At 39.3% G+C, this 21,172-nt stretch overlaps 1 protein-coding gene across 18 annotated transcripts in view; it reads right to left on the bottom strand.

Moving 5' to 3' along the window:
• Nucleotides 1–21,172, bottom strand: part of PARD3 (par-3 family cell polarity regulator) — a 666,688-nt gene that overhangs the window by 144,765 nt on the left and 500,751 nt on the right. For all 18 annotated transcript variants that reach the window (XM_046011672.1, XM_046011682.1, XM_046011678.1 and 15 more), the window contains one exon: nt 10,578–10,820. In XM_046011672.1, the coding sequence (XP_045867628.1) occupies nt 10,578–10,820 (243 nt within the window). The remainder of the gene's footprint in view (nt 1–10,577; nt 10,821–21,172) is intronic.

The raw sequence follows: 21,172 nt of genomic DNA, 5'->3' as shown, positions 1-21,172 counted from the left end.
GATGGTTTTCCCTTATCCTCATATTTCTGTGGAATATTTAAATCTCCTCCAAGGCTAAAATAAATATATAAATAAACAACCCCCATTACACGTTACTTCTACAAACAAATTGTGGTTTCAGGCAATGTTAATCAACAAAAAGAATTAAACAAGAAGTCTTTAAAATTAGCCATGACCTTATTTATGGCTTCATTACTTTCAAGATTTCATTTGTTGGGTTGTTTATGTCACCGCAGCCTTTAATTTAATTGCTACATCTCTAACTATATTAGAATAGCTTAATGAACGGTGATTGCTTGTTTTAACCCACCAAAATGGAACATTTACACAACATATAATGACCAAAGAACCACTTAATTCACCCACGTATTTCATGAAGTTGGGTTTATACTTCTAGAAGATCCTCTGATAGGAAAGTAGGACGTGAACCAATATGACACAGTCTGATATAATTAGGAAGGAGGCTGAAACGAGAGGTCTTGGAGGCCCACAGACACCATGCTGAGGGCTCGGACTGCGTCATGGAGACAATGAACAGCGACGGAATAATTTTAACCAAGGGAATGGGCTGTCAGATCTTTATTTTGTGTAGAAGACTCCAGGTACTGGGAAAAGTAGGAATCTGGGGAGAACAAGACTGGAGCTCCACCAAGGAGATGAGTTAGCACACTCTTGCCAGTCTGTGTGTCGTGGTGTGGAAGGACAGAAAGGATTTGGAATTGTTTAGCATGTAAAACTGGTAGGCCTCTGTCACTGAATAAGGTGGAGGAAGGGAGGTTGGCTGCCTAAGAAAGGTTTATGTCTTGAGTAAATCTGGGGATAGTATTCTTGGAGATGATGCCCATGAAACTAGAAGAAGCTTGGAATGAAAGTGATGACTTTGGCTTTTGGATAGGTTGGGTTTAGGTTCCTGACCTGCACAGGAAGCAGACACCCCAGCTGGTAGTTAGCTCTGAGGGTCTGGAGCTTAAAGGAAAGGACTGGGCTAGGACGGGTCATCCATCCCCAGTGCCACGGTAGTTAAAACTTTAGCCGAAAAAAACCACAGTAGGGAATAGCAGTAATCCAGAGCAATTTCCTTAAAGAATTCAAACTTAGAAGGCAGGAAGAGAATCCTTAAAAGGACAGTTAAGAAACAGTTCCATACGAAGTAGGAAGCAATAGGCAGTAGGCACCATTCACAGAAACACAGAGAACAGAGTTCCAGGAATGCCACAGAGGGATCCAGAATGGAAAGTACTGACGTGTTTACTGGATCAGGAAACCAAGAGACCAACAGGAAACTATACTTATACTGTAGTTTTGGAGGTCAGAGTCCAAAATGGTTTTCCCTGGGCTAAAATCAGGCTGTCAGCGTGTTAGGTCCCTTCTAGAGGCTCTAGGGGAGACTATTTCCTGGCCTTTTCCAGCTCCTAGTATCTACCTCCATTCCTTGTCTCGTGGTCCCTTCTTGTCTTCAAAGTCAACAGACCAGCATCTTCAAATCTCTCTCTGACTGATTCTCCTGTCCCCCTCCTTCACTTATGACAACTCTTGTAATTCCCCTGAGCCCCTTGGGATGGATAATCTAGCAAAATCTCCCCATTTTAAGATCACTAACTCAATCAAATCTTCCATGTCCTTTTTGCTGGATAGATAGAGCAACATATTCAGTGGTTCCCGGGCTTGGGAATGAGGTGGAGGTGTCGGGGTGGCGGCCATTATTGGGCTTGCCATGTGGTAGGAATGAGATGTGGGAAAGAAGACCCAGACCTGGTTTACATCAAATCTAGATTAATCTTTCAAGAAGTCTGGATTAGAAGTGAAGAGGAAAAAAAGGGCAGTAAATAGCTGGAGGGTAAAAAAGGATTTTTTTTAATAGCATGATAAATACATCTACATAGTTACCTGCTCTGTGGAAGAGCAAGCAGAGAGACACAGGCTGAAGGAGGGGCAGAGAAGGACTCATGAAGCGAGCCAGCTCCTTGCAGAATGGGGCTGGCAGAGTGTGCACAGAACTGGCCTTGAAGAAGGAGAGCTGACCCACAGCTCGTAGGGAGAGGGAAGGAGCCAGGACAAAGATGGAGGTGGGTGGCCGGTTTGGACAAGAGAGGCATGTTGAAGGAACAATCCAGTTTGGGACACTTGCTGAGGTGGATGGAGCCAGCCAAGATCAGGAAAGGATCGCTAAGGGCACTGAGAAGGGCCAGGTGGAGCACATGAATTAGCAATAGCACCAACTTGCAAAACTCATCATGACAATGAGGTTTACTACCTTTGAGAGTAACTTTCTCACGTTTCAAGAAAAGCAGGGATGACTAATACCAGGTAAATGTAACTAAATAAAGTGGCATTTGACTTTTTGAATAGCAAATCCAACTTTGTTATGTGACCCAACATTTTAAGAAGAGCACTTGTTTAATAAGTACCTATGTCTAAGAAAATTAGTTTTGTTCTTTGTCACACTTCTTTCGACACAACTGGATTTCAGTTTTAATGGGGGGAAAAAACAAGTTCACAAAGGTCTTTTCTTTTAAAATCCACATTTTCTTTTTAGTGGTAAAACGCATGCAAAAAGCATATGATTATGGTATTTATTTTTCCATTAAGGTGTCCTGAACAAGCTGGGGGAGTCTAGCCTACTATTTTCCTGCTATTTAGATTTATAGCAGCACAGTATGTATTTTATTTCAATTATATTTGAGGACAATGCACTCTTGGTGGCAAATGATCGCATGGTGACAGTCAGCAAATGTCCATTAGAGCTGTTTTTCTGTAGAGTTTTTAACTGCAGATTCTGGTATCTGGATATAAAAATATGAGTTGCTTTATCCTCAAGTAAATAAAAATATGATCGACCAGCATTTCATCATTTCTTTGTTAGAATTCAAAGCATATGAAACTTTTAAAATTGCAGCTGTATAACTTACATGAAAAGAAACTTTTGGCTAAGTGTCAAGAAATACTGAATAAAGCTTATGAATACCACACCTGTACTTGACCTTTTAAACAAAATGATTATCTAACCATAGGTGAACAGTAAAGCAGTGCCCAAGACACAAACTATAAATTACTTTCTAGCTTTGCTATTAGTCCTTAATAAACGAACTTACATCCAAGTTCCATTTCATCTTGTTTGTTTATTTGTTTTCATTTGCCCAAGGGTAGTGCTTCCCAAAGGGCAATGGACCCGTTGCATTATAGTCAACTGAGATGCTTTCTGAAAATGTGGGTTCTGATTCCCCAACCTGACCAACTGTATCAGAATATGAGGGGAGGTCAACAAACCTGCATTTGTGAGAAGCATTCCAGGTTCCTCGTATACATGCTAAAATTTGAAAAATCACTTTTCTAGAATGTGGTCTGGGACAGTTAAGATTGGGATTCCTGCCTACCCGCCCTGCCTGGAAATAACCTGATGTAAACAGAAATGTCAAAATTTTAGACAAGGTTGCAGAAGTTCAAGTCTCCATATCTCCATGGAGCTTGGCTAGCTTGGAATCCACCAGAACTTCATGAAAACACGAAAAACACGTTTTTCGTAGAACACGAAAAACTTCAAAGAGTTCCATGAAAGTACAACATGAAGACCTTCAAATTGTCAAAGGACTGATATCAATTGAGAGATCACATTCTTACACAACTATCCCCCCTACTTATTCTCAAGTAGGCCATTTTACAGTACCCAGCACTTACAAGTATTTACATAGAGGAAGTCCTCCACAAGGCCTCATACCGTATCCAGTACGTCCTAACTTAAAGAGAAATGGTCACGATGTGATGTGGTTTATGGAGAATACCTAGAGACCAAGCTATTTAGTGACTAAAGGGGTATCAGCAGACTTGCAAGGCCACACTGTTACAAGTATGTTTACGTGTAAGGAATAAAAGTTACCTTAATTCATTATAGTTCTATTCTTTGCTTGTTTCTGTACCCAGGTGGGGCTGCTGCGCTTTCCTGAGAGAAAAATGCCCATTTCCTAACAAACTACAGCAACATCAAACACTTAAATAGGGTTTACTGTGGACCAGGGACAGGGCTAGTCCTTTATACGTATTTTTTTTTTATTATGTATTTTATATATAGCGAGAAGGAGAGAGCACACATGTGGGAGTGCAGGAAAGAATGAAGGGAAAAGGGAAAGGGAGAGAAATGGACTCCCTGCTGAGCATGAACCTGCCCCCACCCCACTGCTACCCCCATGCGGGGCTTGATCCCATGACCCTGAGATCATGACCTGAGCAGAAATCAAAGAGTCAGATGCCGAACCGACAGTGTCACCCAGGTGCCCCAAAGCTTTATATGTATTAACAGACTTAGTCTCCCCCAAGCCTGATAAAGTAAGTGTATTATTATCCCTGTTATACAGATGGGGAAAATGAAGCAGAGTTTACAGAGCTGATGGTGTGAGAACCCAGAACCAAACTCGGGCAGTATTCCCCCTAGCTCAGGCTCTTGTATGTTACACTTTGTAGCCGGACTGTTGAGAGACGCAGGAGTTGCTGGGAGATGGTGCTGTATCAGAGTCAAGAAGGATGTTATGCTAGCAGACATCTGACTGATAATATTTATTTAAGTACACGCTAAATAAACTGAAAAGTAGAAGAGCTAAGTGAGCAAAACTAGAAAATAAATTTGCCCACTACTTAATACAAAATACTGTGGACATGATTTGACCAGAGGATAGTTCTTCAGACAGTCTTGATCTAAGGATGATTATTCCCTTTGGGCTCTTGTGTACATAATTTCATAATAGGCTCCAAACGCTATTTGGTTCCATAGAACAGATGGGGAGTAACCTAAACAAGTAAGAGGCTCAGTTGCACAGGTCACAAGGAGGGTGGGCATGCTGGAGTTAGAGCCATTCACTGTCCAAGGGAATGGGCCGCTTCCCTCTTCCTCCATGTAGCCTTCATCTTCAAGAGCGTTAGATAAACCCCACCTTGGAGTACCTACCTGAGTTCTAGACAGGAAGGAGGGAAAATGGCAAAGGGAAAAAGCTGAGTTGGCTCCATTTTTCCCATCAGAAAAAGACTAGCTTTACAGAAAAAGTTCTATCCAGATCCACTTCCGACTCATTAGTCAGAATGATGTCACATAAGCACCTTTCAGTGCAAAGGAGCCTGGGAAATTGAATTTTTATCTGGGCACCTTGCCAGCCTGAACAAAACTTGGATACTATTAAGTGAGGAGGAAGGAGAGAGTAGGCATTGGGTAGGCAGCTGGGATGTCTTCCACAGTAGGAAGAAATACATCAGAGAGCACTGTATCAGCCTCTCGCGTATCTAGCCAGCCAAAGATATAATCATCAAGTTGGAAATACAATCTTGCCAAAGAAATATAGGATTATGAATCATTTACATAGCTAAATCTTTGAGGTCTCTGGTTCTAATCAGGATAAAATGTAACTACACCCGTATTTTTGTGAGCTTAAGCCTTGTTATTCACATAAAACAGAAGGGTAGGGTTGGCTTCTCATTAGCATCAACCCAAAATGAGAAGTCAAATGTTACCAAGGGCATTAATGGAGAGTAGTAACGATGACACTGTGACCAACACAGACAGTCACATAAGAGTTCATTTGTCTGGCTATTAGACACATGAAAAAATGCTCATCATCACTAGCCATCAGAGAGATTCAAATTATACATTTTTTTTTTTTAGAATTTATTTTTATTTATTTGACAGAGAGAGAGAGAGATCACAAGTAGGCAGAGAGGAGGCAGAGAGAGGGAGGGAAGCAGGCTCCCTGCCGAGCAGAGAACCTGATGTGGGGCTCGATCCCAGGACCCTGAAACCATGACCCAAGCCAAAGGCAGAGGCTTAACCACTGAGCCACCCAGGCGCCCCAGGGAGATTCAAATTAAAACCACATTGAGAAATCACCTTACACCAGTTAGAATCGCCAGAATTAGCAAGACAGGAAACAACATGTGTTGGAGAGGATGTGGAGAAAGGGGAACCCTCTTACACTGTTGGTGGGAATGCAAGTTGGTGCGGCCACTTTGGAGAACAGTGTGGAGATTCCTCAAGAAATTAAAAATAGAGCTTCCCTATGACCCTGTAATTGCACTGCTGGGTATTTACCCCAAAGATACAGATGTAGTGAAAAGAAGAGCCATCTGTATCCCAATGTTTATAGCAGCAATGGCCACGGTCGCCAAACTGTGGAAAGAACCAAGATGCCCTTCAACGGACGAATGGATAAGGAGGATGTGGTCCATATACATGATGGAGTATTATGCCTCCATCAGAAAGGATGGAAGAGATTATGCTGAGCGAAATAAGTCAAGCAGAGAGAGTCAAGTATCATATGGTTTAACTTATTTGTGGAGCATAACAAAGAACATGGAGGACATGGGGACATGGACAGGAGAAGGGAGTTGAGGGAAATTGGAAGGGGAGATGAACCATGAGAGACTATGGACTCTGAAAAACAACCTGAGGGTTTTGAAGGGGCGGGGGGGGTGGGAGGTTGGGGAACCAGGTGGTGGGTAATAGGGAGGGCACCTATTGCATGGAGCACTGGGTGTGGTGCAAAAACAATGAATACTGTTACGCTGAAAATAAATAAATAAAAAAGAGTTCATTTGTCAATCAAACTAAATTGGGATGAAAATATAGTAGAAGGGGGTGCCTGGGTGGCTCAGTGGGTTAAAGCCTCTGCCTTCGGCTCAGGTCATGATCCCGGGGTCCTGGGATCGAGCCCCGCATTGGGCTCTCTGCTCTGCAGGGAGTCTGCCTGCTTCCTCCTCTCTCTCTGCCTGCCTCTCTGCCTAGCTGTGATTTCTCTCTGTCAAATAAATAAAATATTAAAAAAAAAGAAAATACAGTAGTAGGTACCCCGTAAGAAAAAAAAAGGCATTTTACAAATAATCTGCGCAAACAGAGAAAGTATCCTATTTTGACATCAAATTCACAGCAGTTAACGAATTAACCCTGGGTATTTCCGTGTGGGGCTAACAGATGCACATTTCTGACTACACGATCAATCAAAATGATTAAGCGATGAAATTCCGAATGCCGCTTTCTCAGCGAACAGTGAAAAACCCCAGAAACAGATGCGGGCTATACTTCAGATTGTCCACTGACTACCTACACTCCCGTCAAGTCCAGAAATCTGAAAGGTAAAGTTGTACCAGTTCACCAATTACAAATCTTGGTGAAATTTAATTAACTGATGGGAGTTTCTTTATTGGGTATATTCTTTGTACAGGAAACACATTCTTTTTTTTTTTTTTTTTAAGATTTTATTTATTTATTTGATAGAGATCAGAAGTAGGCAGAGAGGCAGGCAGAGAGGGAGAGGGGGAAGCAGGCTCCCCGCCAAGCAGAGAGCCCAAAGAGGGGCTTGATCCCAGGACCCTGGAATCATGACCTGAGTCGAAGGCAGAGGCTTTAACCCACTGAGCCACCCAGATGCCCCAGGAGACACATTCTGAGGAGTGGCAAGCTTTTTCTGTTTTCATCTGAATGATTATTTCTTAATATAAGGTATCTCTGTCTGAATTTAAGTTTCCAAACATGAAGGCACCCAGAAATGGTAGTTTCACTGCCTCAAGGTACTGATACCCAAAGCAAGTCGGACTTCACAGGTCAACGAGGCCAGGATGGGGCAAACAGGAGGCAGCTCGCAGAAGAACCGCAGAAGTCTTGCAGAGAAAATGGGTGGGGAAAGGAGTCGGCCCTCAGCGTGTGAGGGCACACAAACTCAAATGAACCTTCCATGGCGCAGCCACCACCATATTAATGATTTGTGTAAGAGTTTAGATTTTAAAACACATTACTGGCCACATTAAATTAATGTTGCTCATTTGAATGTAATGGTTTTGCTGTTTTGTTTGTATTTAATTTGTAAAGACGTTTGGTTTTATAGTTGTATAATGGCTGTAAACAGAAGGAGTTTAGCCCTATTTTATTTTTATACATATTTAAGTAACATTATAATCAAAACTATTTAATTCCATACTGCAGTATCAAGAGATCGTCCTTTAAAAAAGAGTCTCTATTACCACTCAAGTCTGAGAACCACTTTTCCACCACTTTCTCTCTGACGGGAAAAGACAATGGGGGTGATGCTATTATTTCCGAGCCACATTCATATCCGATGACAGGTTGGTAAAGAAGTACTTTACAGGTGAGATGACGCCCAACTTTTTCTATTACTAATGTATTGTTTGGTAGACATGTTATTCTCCGTTAAAAACAAGAATTACAGAAAACTAAGAAGTTCCTGTGATCCTTTTCAAAGAAAAAATAAAGTCTCTCTCTCTTGAGTTGGCAGCACCATAGAAATCCTCTAGTCCAATCACCCTTTGGGGGCACAAATGGGTAGAGCCTGAGGTCCCCAGTGGTACCCAGCTGCCTAGGCCATGCTTGCGTGAGGCTAAGGGGGCTTCTGGATACAACACTATCCATGATGTGATTTTTGAGCTGTTCACTGCCTGGTATGACCCGTCCCCAAAACAGAAGTCTCCCCTGAAACGTCTCATCAAGTGCATTTTTGACAGAAATTAGTTGAGGAGGCTGAGTTGCAGTAGGGGGTCAGCCTGATACAGAGCTGAGATGGCAGCCAGGGGTGCTGGAGCCCAGTAGCAGATAGTGCTCTGAGCACTTAAGTCCTTTTGAAAATGTGCAGAAATTGTCAGGGGAGACAGAGACTCCTGCTGCAGGGCACAGGTGTTTCAACTGGGGGTTGAAACAACTGCTTCCCGCATTCAGGGGCTGGAGAGATCACCACCACAACCCCCCTCCCCACCCACCTCGTTCTCCCATCTCTCCTGTCAGCTGGGACTTGGTAGCCCCTATAAGCACATGTACCACCTACTAGATTTCCAAACTACATGTGGGAGGTGCTGGGAATGATTAGTATTTTTATCAATGATCAATACAACATTAATTTTCTTTCAGTTCTTCCCAAAGTTACCAAAAGGCCATGCCAACGTTTCTGTTGTCCTTTCTCCCCCCAGAAAACCACTTTTGATGGGACAGTCATGGCCTTCAAGTGCTATTTGACCTTCTACAAGCAGCTTTCGCAAGTAGAGCAAAAACCAAGTAAGAAGTTCAGTATGAAAATGTCACTCTTAATGATAAAGACCTTATTCTTTGAGTCCTGATACATCGATATTGGTTAACAAGCACTTTGAACTTTCTAGATGACCACACCAAAGGGGTTTAAATAAAGCATAACCCTTCTATGTTAACTTACATTACTTATTCATTACAGTCAACATCAAATAGATTTTCATAAAATAATAAAGAAAACCTAAAGCCAAGAAAGAAGGAAAGAGAGAAGGAAGAAAGAAAGAAAAAAGAAAGAGAAAGAAAACAGAAAAACAATCTGACTACAGTTTTACCTTAAGGTCTGCTTCTCCTTTTGCTACTCTTTAAAATGCTTCCTTCTGGGTTTGCCTGAAAGTTGCCTGTTACATTTGCAAACCTCTATCAAAACTGGAAGTAAATAACTAAAACACAGAACGCCTGCAAAATGTAGCAGCCAACTCACAGGTGGGTGCTAGAGACGAACTAATTTCATCTCATCCCTAGACTTGCAAGGGTTGGTAAAGTGCAGCACCAGAGAGCAACCTCAGACTCAAAAACTTGTTAGAAATGCAAATGCTAGGCTCCACTCTTTTCATGCCTGCTGAATCAAAATTCCGGGAAGGGTTAAGCAATCTGTGTTTGAAGAAACCCTCCAGGTGATTCTGATACAAGTCAAAGCTTGAGAACCACACCTTTTAAGTGAAACCTACTTTGAATGTTCAAAGCCAGCTCCCCTAGAGAGCAATGATTATAAGAAAGCATTATAATATATGATGAGATTAGTATATTGTTTATGAAAATAACATGCATATAGTGCAGATACAAATAAATGAGAATTGTTTTCCTTGTGAACTAAACTTTAAAGGTGTTTAAACATAAATGGATAGGCAGAAAAATGAGTTTTTAAAATAGTTCAGAATTTAAAATAAATATGTAGCCACTAATATATAACCATAGAGTCAGTCAAATTTTGAAATAAATACGTAGTCACTAATATATAGAGTCAACCTTTCCCTCCATGGTGCTATACTGATACACATAATCAGACCTTGGTCTGTGGCTATTAACAAGCAATTTGGAGACTGGCTATATTATACATCTCATTCACTAATTCTTCCATAATAGAAAATCATGTCACAAAAAAATGAGACCCTTTAAGTAACTCATAATTCAAACAAATCAGGCCACCTGTTTAATTACTGTAACTAGAGGCTCTGTTAGCAACAAAAGGAAATACAGCTTAAGTAGAAGAGCCAAAATTTCAAGTTTGTTTTTTATTTGAGTTACAAACTCAAAGGTTAGTTTTCCATTCTAAAACCAATTTAAGGACAAGATGAAATATGTTGGAATCATTAGAAAAGCTATCAAAACCTCTGCTCCTCTTTCCATTAAGCTTCAATTTGTATAAACTCAATACTTTTAGACACAACAGCTTTCTAAAGGCCATTAATAAGAGGCAGTCCTGGTACGAGAATTGATAAACAAACTCCTCCCTTGTCAAAAACTGTATAAAAGTTGATTTGGAAGCAATACCTTGATTGCTCCCGGAGCCTACCTGTCTACAGATGAAGGTTTGGAATTCCGTGGCTTCTTCACTTGGGCATACAAAGCATCCATCATATGTCCTTCTCTTGGGCTCTGGGGTCTGGCGTTGAGAGCCATAGAAGCTTCGTAGGAAGACATGCCCCCATACATCAACTCATCGTTGCAACCCAATGTCCGATGAAAATCTTGGATTTCAGCATAGTCACGCTCTCGAGCTTGTCGTTCTCTAAATTCACGAGTTTTGGCTTGAATCCTGTGAAATTAGAACAAAGTTGAAAAAACAGAAATGACATCTTTTCTAAGAACTGCATACAGAAACATTCATCAAAATACGTTGTAAAATACATTTTATTTCATACAGTTATAAGAAGACTGATGGCATAAATGATGTTATAGTCATTTTAGATAGTCAAGGTAATATGGACTCTCCAAAATGATAACTTTAGGTAACTTTTGTTCATGTCCATAAGACACAGTCATGATTTACACTGTAACTTAAATTGCCTCTTATTAATTAGTTTTAGAAATTCACCAGGAACAGACAGTTTTAGGCATCCACCTGAGTATTACTCATGAATTTTTTTTTAAGGGAACAAGTAATTTTTTTTTAAAGTTACACACACAAAAGTGCACACACAGAGACTATATATGTATACATTTATGTGTGGGTACATAATGTATACATCTTACTATAAATCTATCGTACACATACAATATGTTGCACTTACAATGTATTATGAAACCTAAACATGAATCCACACCATAATTCTCTATTAAATGGCAAAAGAAGATCTCAGTTTAATGACACCAGCTTTGATTTTATGTATATACAGAACCAGCAAATCCTGAGACTAAGGACAAGAAGGCATGTATCCAATCAAATTCTGAAATAAAACTTATCTGTGTTATAACTAAAAAACACAGCTTAAATAACCACTTTTACTGAAGATCATTTAAATATTTCCTAAGATTTTATTGAGCTACTTGGTAGAAAGGCCTTTTCAACCTATAAAATATTGATATACTTCATATCCTAAGTTGATCTTAGCTACCCAAAAATAATTAAACAACCCTCAGTCGAATTTTAATGATTTTTGTTGGGAAAAGTACTTCTACTACATACTTACAAATTTATCTGCGTACTTAAAAGTGATGTCTTATGAATATAAAACAATAAGTTCGACTGAGTTCAACATTTTATTGCAAAGTTCTTTGCTTTATTCATATTTGAGGTAAACCACTGTTAGCATATATGGCGTATAGGTATATATTGAAAAGAATATAGAAAAGATTCAAAAGCCAGATAGAGATAGTATAAAAATTAAAAAGCAAAACAAAATTGAGCCAATATCCTTCATGAACACAGAAGCAAAAATCTTTAACAAAAATATCACCAAATAGAATTTAGCACTATATAGCAAGCTATATACATCACAGCCAAGTGATGTTCCTTGCAGGAATTCGAGGCTGGTTCAAAATTCAAAGATCAATGTTATCAACAGATTAGCAGATTAAAGAGAAAAAAAAACACATGATCACATTAAGTGATGCAGCAAAAACCATGTGACAAAATTTAATACCCACCATAGCAGAAGCTCTCAAAAAAACTGGTTAATAAAGCTTAACTAACTTCCTAAACTTAATAAAACTACAAAAGACCTGTAAGTAACATCACACATTATACATCATGGAGAAAGACTGAATCTTAAGATTAGGAAAAGGCTAGGGATGGCTGTTCCCCCAGAGGGCTGGAAATTCTAGACAGTGCTATGAGCCCAGAAAAAGAAATGGGTGGGGTATAGAACAGATTGGAAATAAAGGAATAAAACCATTCTTGTCTGTAGATGACATAATGATGTCATTGCAGGTCTTCATTCATAGAAAACCCCAAGGAATCTACAAGTCTCCTAGAACTAAAGCTCAAGTTCAGCAAAGTAACAACATACAGCACCAAAAAACCCAAAAATCTTTGTATATAAGCTGTCAATGAACATGGATGCTGAAATTAAGAATACGTTGCCATTTATAAGCACTAAAAAATGGGATAGATACACAGACAAAAACGAAATGTTGGTTTACAGATATGTATAAACATAGAGATTATCAGTTAACAAAACATGTACAAGACTTATATGCTGAACACTATACATTGCTGATGAAAAGTAACAGAAGAGTTACAGTGATCATGAATCAAAGACTCAACATAGTAAAGAAGTCATGTCTCCCCAAGCTGATATCCAGGTTTAATATGATTCCTATAAAAATTCCAGGAAGATTCCGGTAAATACAGACAAGATTATTTTTATTTTTATTTTTTAAAGATTTTATTTATTTATTTGACAGACAGAGACACAGTGAAAGAAGGAACACAAACAGGGGGAGTGGGAGAGGGAGAAGCAGGCTTCCCACTGAGCAGGTAGCCCAATGCCGGGTTCCATCCCAGGACTCTGGAATCATGACCTGAGCCGAAGGTAGACACTTAACGACTAAGCCACCTAGGCACCCCATAGACAAGATTATTTTTAAATTTATATGGAAAGGCAAAGGACAGAATACCTAAGCAATTGTAAAGAATAATAATAAACAGAGAAAAAACACCCATCCTGATTCCAAGACTTAAAATGTAGCCATGATAATAAAGACTATGTGAAATCTATGGAGGGACAGACACATCAACAGAACAGAAGAACCAACCCAGAAATAGCAAGTAAGTTTGGCTGATTCCTTTTAATTATGCAAAAGCAATTCAATGAAATAAAGCATTCTTTTCAACAAATACTGCTGGAGCAATTAAATGTCCCTAGCCAAAAACAAAAACATTACAAAACAAAGTACCCTGAACTTACACATCATACCCTATACAAAATTAATTCAAAATGAATTACAGATTTAAATGTAAAAATATAATACTATAATACATTAGGAGAAAATCCTTAGGACCTAACACTGGGAGAATAATACCTAGAAATGATACCAAGAGCATCATTCATGAAGAAAAGGCATACAAACTGAACATTACCAAAACTAAAAGCATTTCCTCTCCAAAAGACTCTATTAATAGAGTGGAAAGATAAGTACATACTGAGAAAAAATATTTGTAAACCACATATCTAACAAATACTTCATGTTCAGAATATGTAAAGAACACTTAAAACTAGACAAAGAAATGCAATCCAATTAGAAGAGCAAAAGACATGAAGCAATATTTCTTTGAAAAATATATACTCTCCCTCTGATCCTGTCTCTTCATTTTTTCCTTCCTTCTCATAATGTCCCCCATGCGATTCCTTACGTTCCACATGTAAGGAAAATCGTATGAAAATTGTCTTTCTCCATCTGATTTACTTCACTCAGCATAATTCCCTCCAGTTCCATCCATGTTGATGCAAATGGTGGGTAATCATCTTTTCTGATGGCTGAAAAATATTCCACTGTATATATGGACCACATCTTCTTTATCCATTTGTCTTTTGAAGGGCATCTTGGCTCCTTCCATAGTTTGGCTATTGTGAACACTGTTGCTATGAACACTGGGGTGTATGTGGCCCTTCCTTTCACTACATCTGTATCTCTGGGGTAAATGCCCAGTAGTGCAATTACAGTGTCACAGGGTAGCTCTATTTTTAATTTTTTGAGGAACCTCCACACTGTCTCCCAAAGTGGCTGCACCAACTTGCATTCCCACCAACCATGACAGACTATGGACTACAGGAAACAAACTGAGGGTTTTAGAGGGGAAGGGTTGGAGGGATGGGTGAGCCCAGTGATGGGTATTAAGGAGGGCATGAATTGCATGGAGCACTGGGTATTTTATGCAAACAATGAATCATGGAACACTACACCAAAAACTAAGGATGTACTGTATGGTGCATCCTTAGTTATAAAATAAAATATATATTGTATAAATATATATTTAATGTCTAATATAAAATACATATTATTATAAAGTATTATTTAACATAATAAAATTTTAAAAATTTAAGTATATACTAATAATAAGCACATAAAAGATGTTCAGCATCATGAGATGCAAATTAGGACTATAATGAGCACATCTATTAATCAGTTAAAATAAAAAAGTGACAACATCAAATGCTCGCAAGGATGTAAAGAAACTGCACCTGTCATACATTACTGTTGGAATGTAAAATGGTACAGCCACCGTGGAAAACAGTCTGGCATTTTCTCACAAAACTAGACATACACTTACTATACCACGAGCAACTGCACTTCTGGACATTTATCCCACAGAAATAGAAACTTACATCCATGCAAAGACCTGTACGCAATTGTTCAAAGACTCTTTGTTTCTAATATTCAAAAACTGGAGGTAACTAAAACATGCAACAACAGGTGAACAGCCAAACAAACCAAAGGACGTCTTTATCACAGAGTACTACTCGGCAATACAAACAGAGAGATTAGTGATACACACAGCAGCTGGAATCGACCTCAGGGGCATTATGCTACGTGGGGAGAAAAAGTCGATCTCAAAAGGTCACGTACTTTTGAAATAAGATTTCATTTATATAGCGTTCTCAAGATGACAAAATTAAAGACCAGGTGAAGAGACCAGTGGTTGCTGGGATTTAGCAACAGTCGGAGCAGAGGGGTGAGTGTGACGATAAAGAATAGCACGAGGAAGGTCTTTGCCAAGGAATCGTTCTGTTTCTTGATTGCAGTGCTGGTACCAGGAAGCATATGCTGACCAGATGACACAGAACTATGTACACACATGGAAGCAGTGACAATTTCCTGGTTTGGACATTGTACTATAGACATGGACGTTTTAGCAGCTAGGGGAAACTGGATGAACAGTACACAAGTTTCCCTGTGCCATCTTTGCAACTGCCTGTAATCTAAAATTATTTCAGAATAGGAAGCTGGAAAACTGTCAGATAGCACTGCAAGCAAAATATGCACTATTTTTTTTTCTCATTTTATTTATTTTTTCAGCACCCAGTGCTCCATGCAAAACATGCCCTCTCCATTACCCACCACCTGTTCCCCCAACCTCCCACCCCTGACCCTTCAAAACCCTCAGGTTGCCCCAACCTCCCACCCCTGACCCTTCAAAACCCTCAGGTTGTTTTTCAGAGTCCATAGTCTCTTATGGTTCGCTTCCCCTCCCCAATGTCCATAGCCCGCTCCCCCTCCCCCAATCCCACCTCCCCGCAGCAACCCCCAGTTTGTTTTGTGAGATTAAGAGTCATTTATGGTTTGTCTCCCTCCCAATCCCATCTTGTTTCATTTATTCTTCTCCTATCTCCTACCCCCCCATGTTGCTTCTCCATGTCCTCATATCAGGGAGATCATATGATAGTTGTCTTTCTCCGATTGACTTATTTCACTAAGCATGATACGCTCTAGTTCCATCCACGTCGTCGCAAATGGCAAGATTTCATTTCTTTTGATGGCTGCATAGTATTCCATTGTGTATATATACCACATCTTCTTTATCCATTCATCTGTTGATGGACATCTAGGTTCTTTCCATAGTCTGGCTATTGTAGACATTGCTGCTATAAACATTCGGGTACACGTGCCCCTTCGGATCACTATGTTTGTATCTTTAGGGTAAATACCCAGTAGTGCAATTGCTGGGTCATAGGGTAGTTCTATTTTCAACATTTTGAGGAACCTCCATGCTGTTTTCCAGAGTGGTTGCACCAGCTTGCATTCCCACCAACAGTGGAGGAGGGTTCCCCTTTCTCCACATCCTCTCCAGCATCTGTCATTTCCTGACTTGTTCATTTTAGCCATTCTGACTGGTGTGAGGTGATATCTCATTGTGGTTTTGATTTGTATTTCCCTGATGGCGAGTGACGTGGAGCACTTTTTCATGTGTCTGTTGGCCATCTGGATGTCTTCTTTGCAGAAATGTCTGTTCATGTCCTCTGCCCATTTCTTGATTGGATTGTTTGTTCTTTGGGTGTTGAGTTTGCTAAGTTCCTTATAGATTTTGGATACTAGCCCTTTATCTGATATGTCGTTTGCAAATATCTTCTCCCATTCTGTCAGTTGTCTTTTGGTTTTGTTAACTGTTTCCTTTGCTGTGCAAAAGCTTTTGATCTTGATGAAATCCCAACAGTTCATTTTTGCCCTTGCTTCCCTTGCCTTTGCCGTTGTTCCTAGGAAGATGTTGCTACGGCTGAGGTCGAAGGGGTTGCTGCCTGCATTCTCCTCAAGGATTTTGATGGATTCCTTTCTCACATTGAGGTCCTTCATCCATTTGGAGTCTATTTTTGTGTGTGGTGTAAGGAAGTGGTCCAATTTCATTTTTCTGCATGTGGCTGTCCAATTTTCCCAGCACCATTTATTGAAGAGGCTGTCTTTTTTCCATTGGACATTCTTTCCTGCTTTGTCGAAGATTAGTTGACCATAGAGTTGAGGGTCGATTTCTGGGCTCTCTATTCTGTTCCATTGATCTATGTGTCTGTTTTTGTGCCAGTACCATGCTGTCTTGATGATGACAGCTTTGTAATAGAGCTTGAAGTCCGGAATTGTAATGCCACCAACTTTGGCTTTGTTCTTCAATATTCCTTTGGCTATTCGAGGTCTTTTTTGGTTCCATATAAATTTGAGGATTATTTGTTCCATTTCTTTGAAAAAAATGGATGGTATTTTGATAGGGATTGCATTAAATGTGTAGATTGCTTTAGGTAGCATAGACATTTTCACAATATTTATTCTTCCAATCCAGGAGCATGGAACATTTTTCCATTTTTTTGTGTCTTCCTCAATTTCTTTCATGAGTACTTTATAATTTTCTGTGTATAGATTCTTAGTCTCTTTGGTTAGGTTTATTCCTAGGTATCTTATAGTTTTGGGTACAATTGTAAATGGGATTGACTCCTTAATTTCTCTTTCTTCAGTCTTGTTGTTGGTGTACAGAAATGCAACTGATTTCTGTGCATTGATTTTATATCCTGACACTTTACTGAATTCCTGAACAAGTTCTAGCAGTTTTGGAGTGGAGTCTTTTGGGTTTTCCACATATAGTATCATATCATCTGCGAAGAGTGATAGTTTGACTTCTTCTTTACCAATTTGGATGCCTTTAATTTCTTTTTGTTGTCTGATTGCTGAGGCTAGGACTTCTAGTACTATGTTGAATAGCAGTGGTGATAATGGACATCCCTGCCGTGTTCCTGACCTTAACGGAAAAGCTTTCAGTTTTTCTCCATTGAGAATGATATTTGCGGTGGGTTTTTCATAGATGGCTTTGATAATATTGAGGTATGTGCCCTCTATCCCTACACTTTGAAGAGTTTTGATCAGGAAGGGATGCTGTACTTTGTCAAATGCTTTTTCAGCATCTATTGAGAGTATCATATGGTTCTTGTTCTTTCTTTTATTAATGTGTTGTATCACATTGATTGATTTGCGGATGTTGAACCAACCCTGCAGCCCTGGAATAAATCCCACTTGATCGTGGTGAATAATCCTTTTAATGTACTGTTGAATCCTATTGGCTAGTATTTTGGCGAGAATTTTTGCGTCTGTGTTCATCAAGGATATTGGTCTGTAGTTCTCTTTTTTGGTGGGATCCTTGTCTGGTTTTGGGATCAAGGTGATGCTGGCCTCATAAAATGAGTTTGGAAGTTTTCCTTCCATTTCTATTTTTTGGAACAGTTTCAGGAGAATAGGAATGAGTTCTTCTTTAAATGTTTGGTAGAATTCCCCTGGGAAGCCGTCTGGCCCTGGGCTTTTGTTTGTTTGGAGATTTTTGATGACTGTTTCAATCTCCTTACTGGTTATGGGCCTGTTCAGGTTTTCTATTTCTTCCTGGTTCAGTTGTGGTAGTTTATATGTCTCTAGGAATGCATCCATTTCTTCCAGATTGTCCAATTTGTTGGCGTAAAGTTGCTCATAGTGTGTTCTTATAATTGTCTGTATTTCTTTGGTGTTAGTTGTGATCTCTCCTCTTTCATTCATGATTTTATTGATTTGGGTCCTTTCTCTTTTCTTTTTGATGAGTCTGGCCAGGGGTTTATCAATCTTATTGATTCTTTCAAAGAACCAGCTCCTAGTTTCATTGATTTTTTCTATTGTTTTTTTGGTTTCTATTTCATTGATTTCTGCTCTGATCTTTATGATTTCTCTTCTCCTGCTGGGTTTAGGGTTTCTTTCTTGTTCTTTCTCCAGCTCCTTTATGTGTAGGGTTAGGTTGTGTACTTGAGACCTTTCTTGTTTCTTGAGAAAGGCTTGTACCGCTATATATTTTCCTCTCAGGACTGCCTTTGCTGTGTCCCACAGATTTTGAACTGTTGTGTTTTCATTATCATTTGTTTCCATGAATTTTTTCAATTCTTCTTTAATTTCCTGGTTAACCCATTCATTCTTTAGAAGGATGCTGTTTAGTCTCCATGTATTTGGGTTCTTTCCAGCTTTCCTCTTGTGATTGAGTTCTAGCTTCAGAACATTGTGGTCTGAAAATATGCAGGGAATGATCCTAATCTTTTGATACCGGTTGAGACCTGATTTGTGACCCAGGATGTGATCTATTCTGGAGAAGGTTCCATGTGCACTAGAGAAGAATGTGTATTCTGTTGCTTTGGGATGAAATGTTCTGAATATATCTGTGATGTCCATCTGGTCCAGTGTGTCATTTAAGGCCTTTATTTCCTTGTTGATCTTTTGCTTGGATGATCTGTCCATTTCAGTGAGGGGAGTGTTCAAGTCCCCTACTATTATTGTATTATTATTGATGTGTTTCTTTGATTTTGTTATTAATTGGTTGATATAGTTGGCTGCTCCCACGTTAGGGGCATAGATATTTAAAATGGTTAGATCTTCTTGTTGGACAGACCCTTTGAGTAGGATATAGTGTCCTTCCTCATCTCTTATTATAGTCTTTGGCTTAAAATCTAATTGATCTGATAGAAGGATTGCCACTCCAGCTTTCTTCTGATGCCCATTAGCATGGTAAATTGTTTTCCACCCCCTCACTTTAAATCTGGAGGTGTCTTCGCGTCTAAAATGAGTTTCTTGTAGGCAACATACTGATGGGTTTTGTTTTTTTATCCATTCTGATACCCTGTGTCTTTTGATTGGGGCATTTAGCCCATTAACATTCAGGGTAACTATTGAGAGATATGAATTTAGTGCCATTATTAGCCTGTAAGGTGACTGTTCCTGTATATTGTCTCTGTACCTTTCTGATCTACTACTTTTAGGCTCTCTCTTTGCTTAGAGGACCCCTTTCAATATTTCCTGTAGAGCTGGTTTGGTGTTTGCAAATTCTTTCAGTTTTTGTTTGTCCTGGAAGCTTTTGATCTCTCCTTCTATTTTCAATGATAGCCTAGCTGGATAGAGTATTCTTGGCTGCATGTTTTTCTCGTTGAGTGCTCTGAATATATCATGCCAGCTCTTTCTGGCCTGCCAGGTCTCTGTGGATAAGTCTGCCGCCAATCTAATATTTTTACCATTGTATGTTACAGACTTCTTTTCTCGGGCTGCTTTCAGGATTTTCTCTTTGTCACTAAGACTTGTAAATTTTACTATTAGGTGACGGGGTGTGGACCTATTCTTGTTGACTTTGAGGGGGGTTCTCTGCATCTCCTGGATTTTGATGCTTGTTCCCTTTGCCATATTAGGGAAATTCTCTCCAATGATTCTCTCCAATAGACCTTCTGCTCCCCTCTCTGTTTCTTCTTCTTCTGGAATCCCAATTATTCTAATGTTGTTTCGTATTATGGTGTCACTTATCTCTCGAATTCTCCCCTCATGGTCCAGTAGCTGTTTGTCCCTCTTTTGCTCGGCTTCCTTATTCTCTGTCATTTGGTCTTCTATATCACTAATTCTTTCTTCTGCCTCATTTATCCTAGCAGTGAGAGCCTCCATTTTTGATTGCACCTCATTAATAGCTTTTTTGATTTCAACTTGGTTAGATTTTAGTTCTTTAATTTCTCCAGAAAGGGCTTTAATATCTCCAGAGAGGGTTTCTCTAATATCTTCCATGCCTTTTTCGAGCCCAGCTAGAATGTTCAGAATCGTCATTCTGAACTCTTGATCTGACATATTACCCATGTCTGTGTTGATTAGGTCCCTAGCCTTCGGTACTGTCTCTTGTTCTTTTGTTTGTGGTGATTTTTTCCGCCTTGTCATTTTGTCCAGATAAGAGGATATGAAGGAGCAAATAAACTACTAAAAGGGTGGCAAAGACCCTGGAAAAATGCGCTGTAACCAAATGAGAAGAGACCCCAAATTGTGGGGGGGAGAAAGGGGATAAAACAGCTTCTGAAAAAAAAAGAAAAAAAAAGAAAGAAAAAAATTTAAAAAATAAAACAAATAAAAAAATACAAAAAAGAAAGAAAAAATATATATATTTAGATGAACTAGTCAAAAAATGTTAAAAAAGAAAAGGGTAAAAGTTTTAAGAAATTTAGCAGAAGAAGAAAAAAGAAAAAAGAAAAAAAAATTGAAAAAAGAAAAAAAATTGAAAAAAGAAAAAAAAATTGAAGTAGCCGCAAGACTAAAGAATCATGGGGAGAAAGCCATGAGTTCCGTGCTTTGCTTTCTCCTCCTCTGGAATTGCTCTGCTGTCTTAGGAATTGAATCTGCTTTCTCCTTGATAGATGAAATTCGTTCTGGCTGGATATT

This window comes from Meles meles, chromosome 7 (assembly GCF_922984935.1).
Source record: "Meles meles chromosome 7, mMelMel3.1 paternal haplotype, whole genome shotgun sequence".
In the NCBI taxonomy this organism is placed as follows: Eukaryota; Metazoa; Chordata; class Mammalia; order Carnivora; family Mustelidae; genus Meles; species Meles meles.
This window is presented reverse-complemented; position numbering and strand designations above follow the sequence as displayed.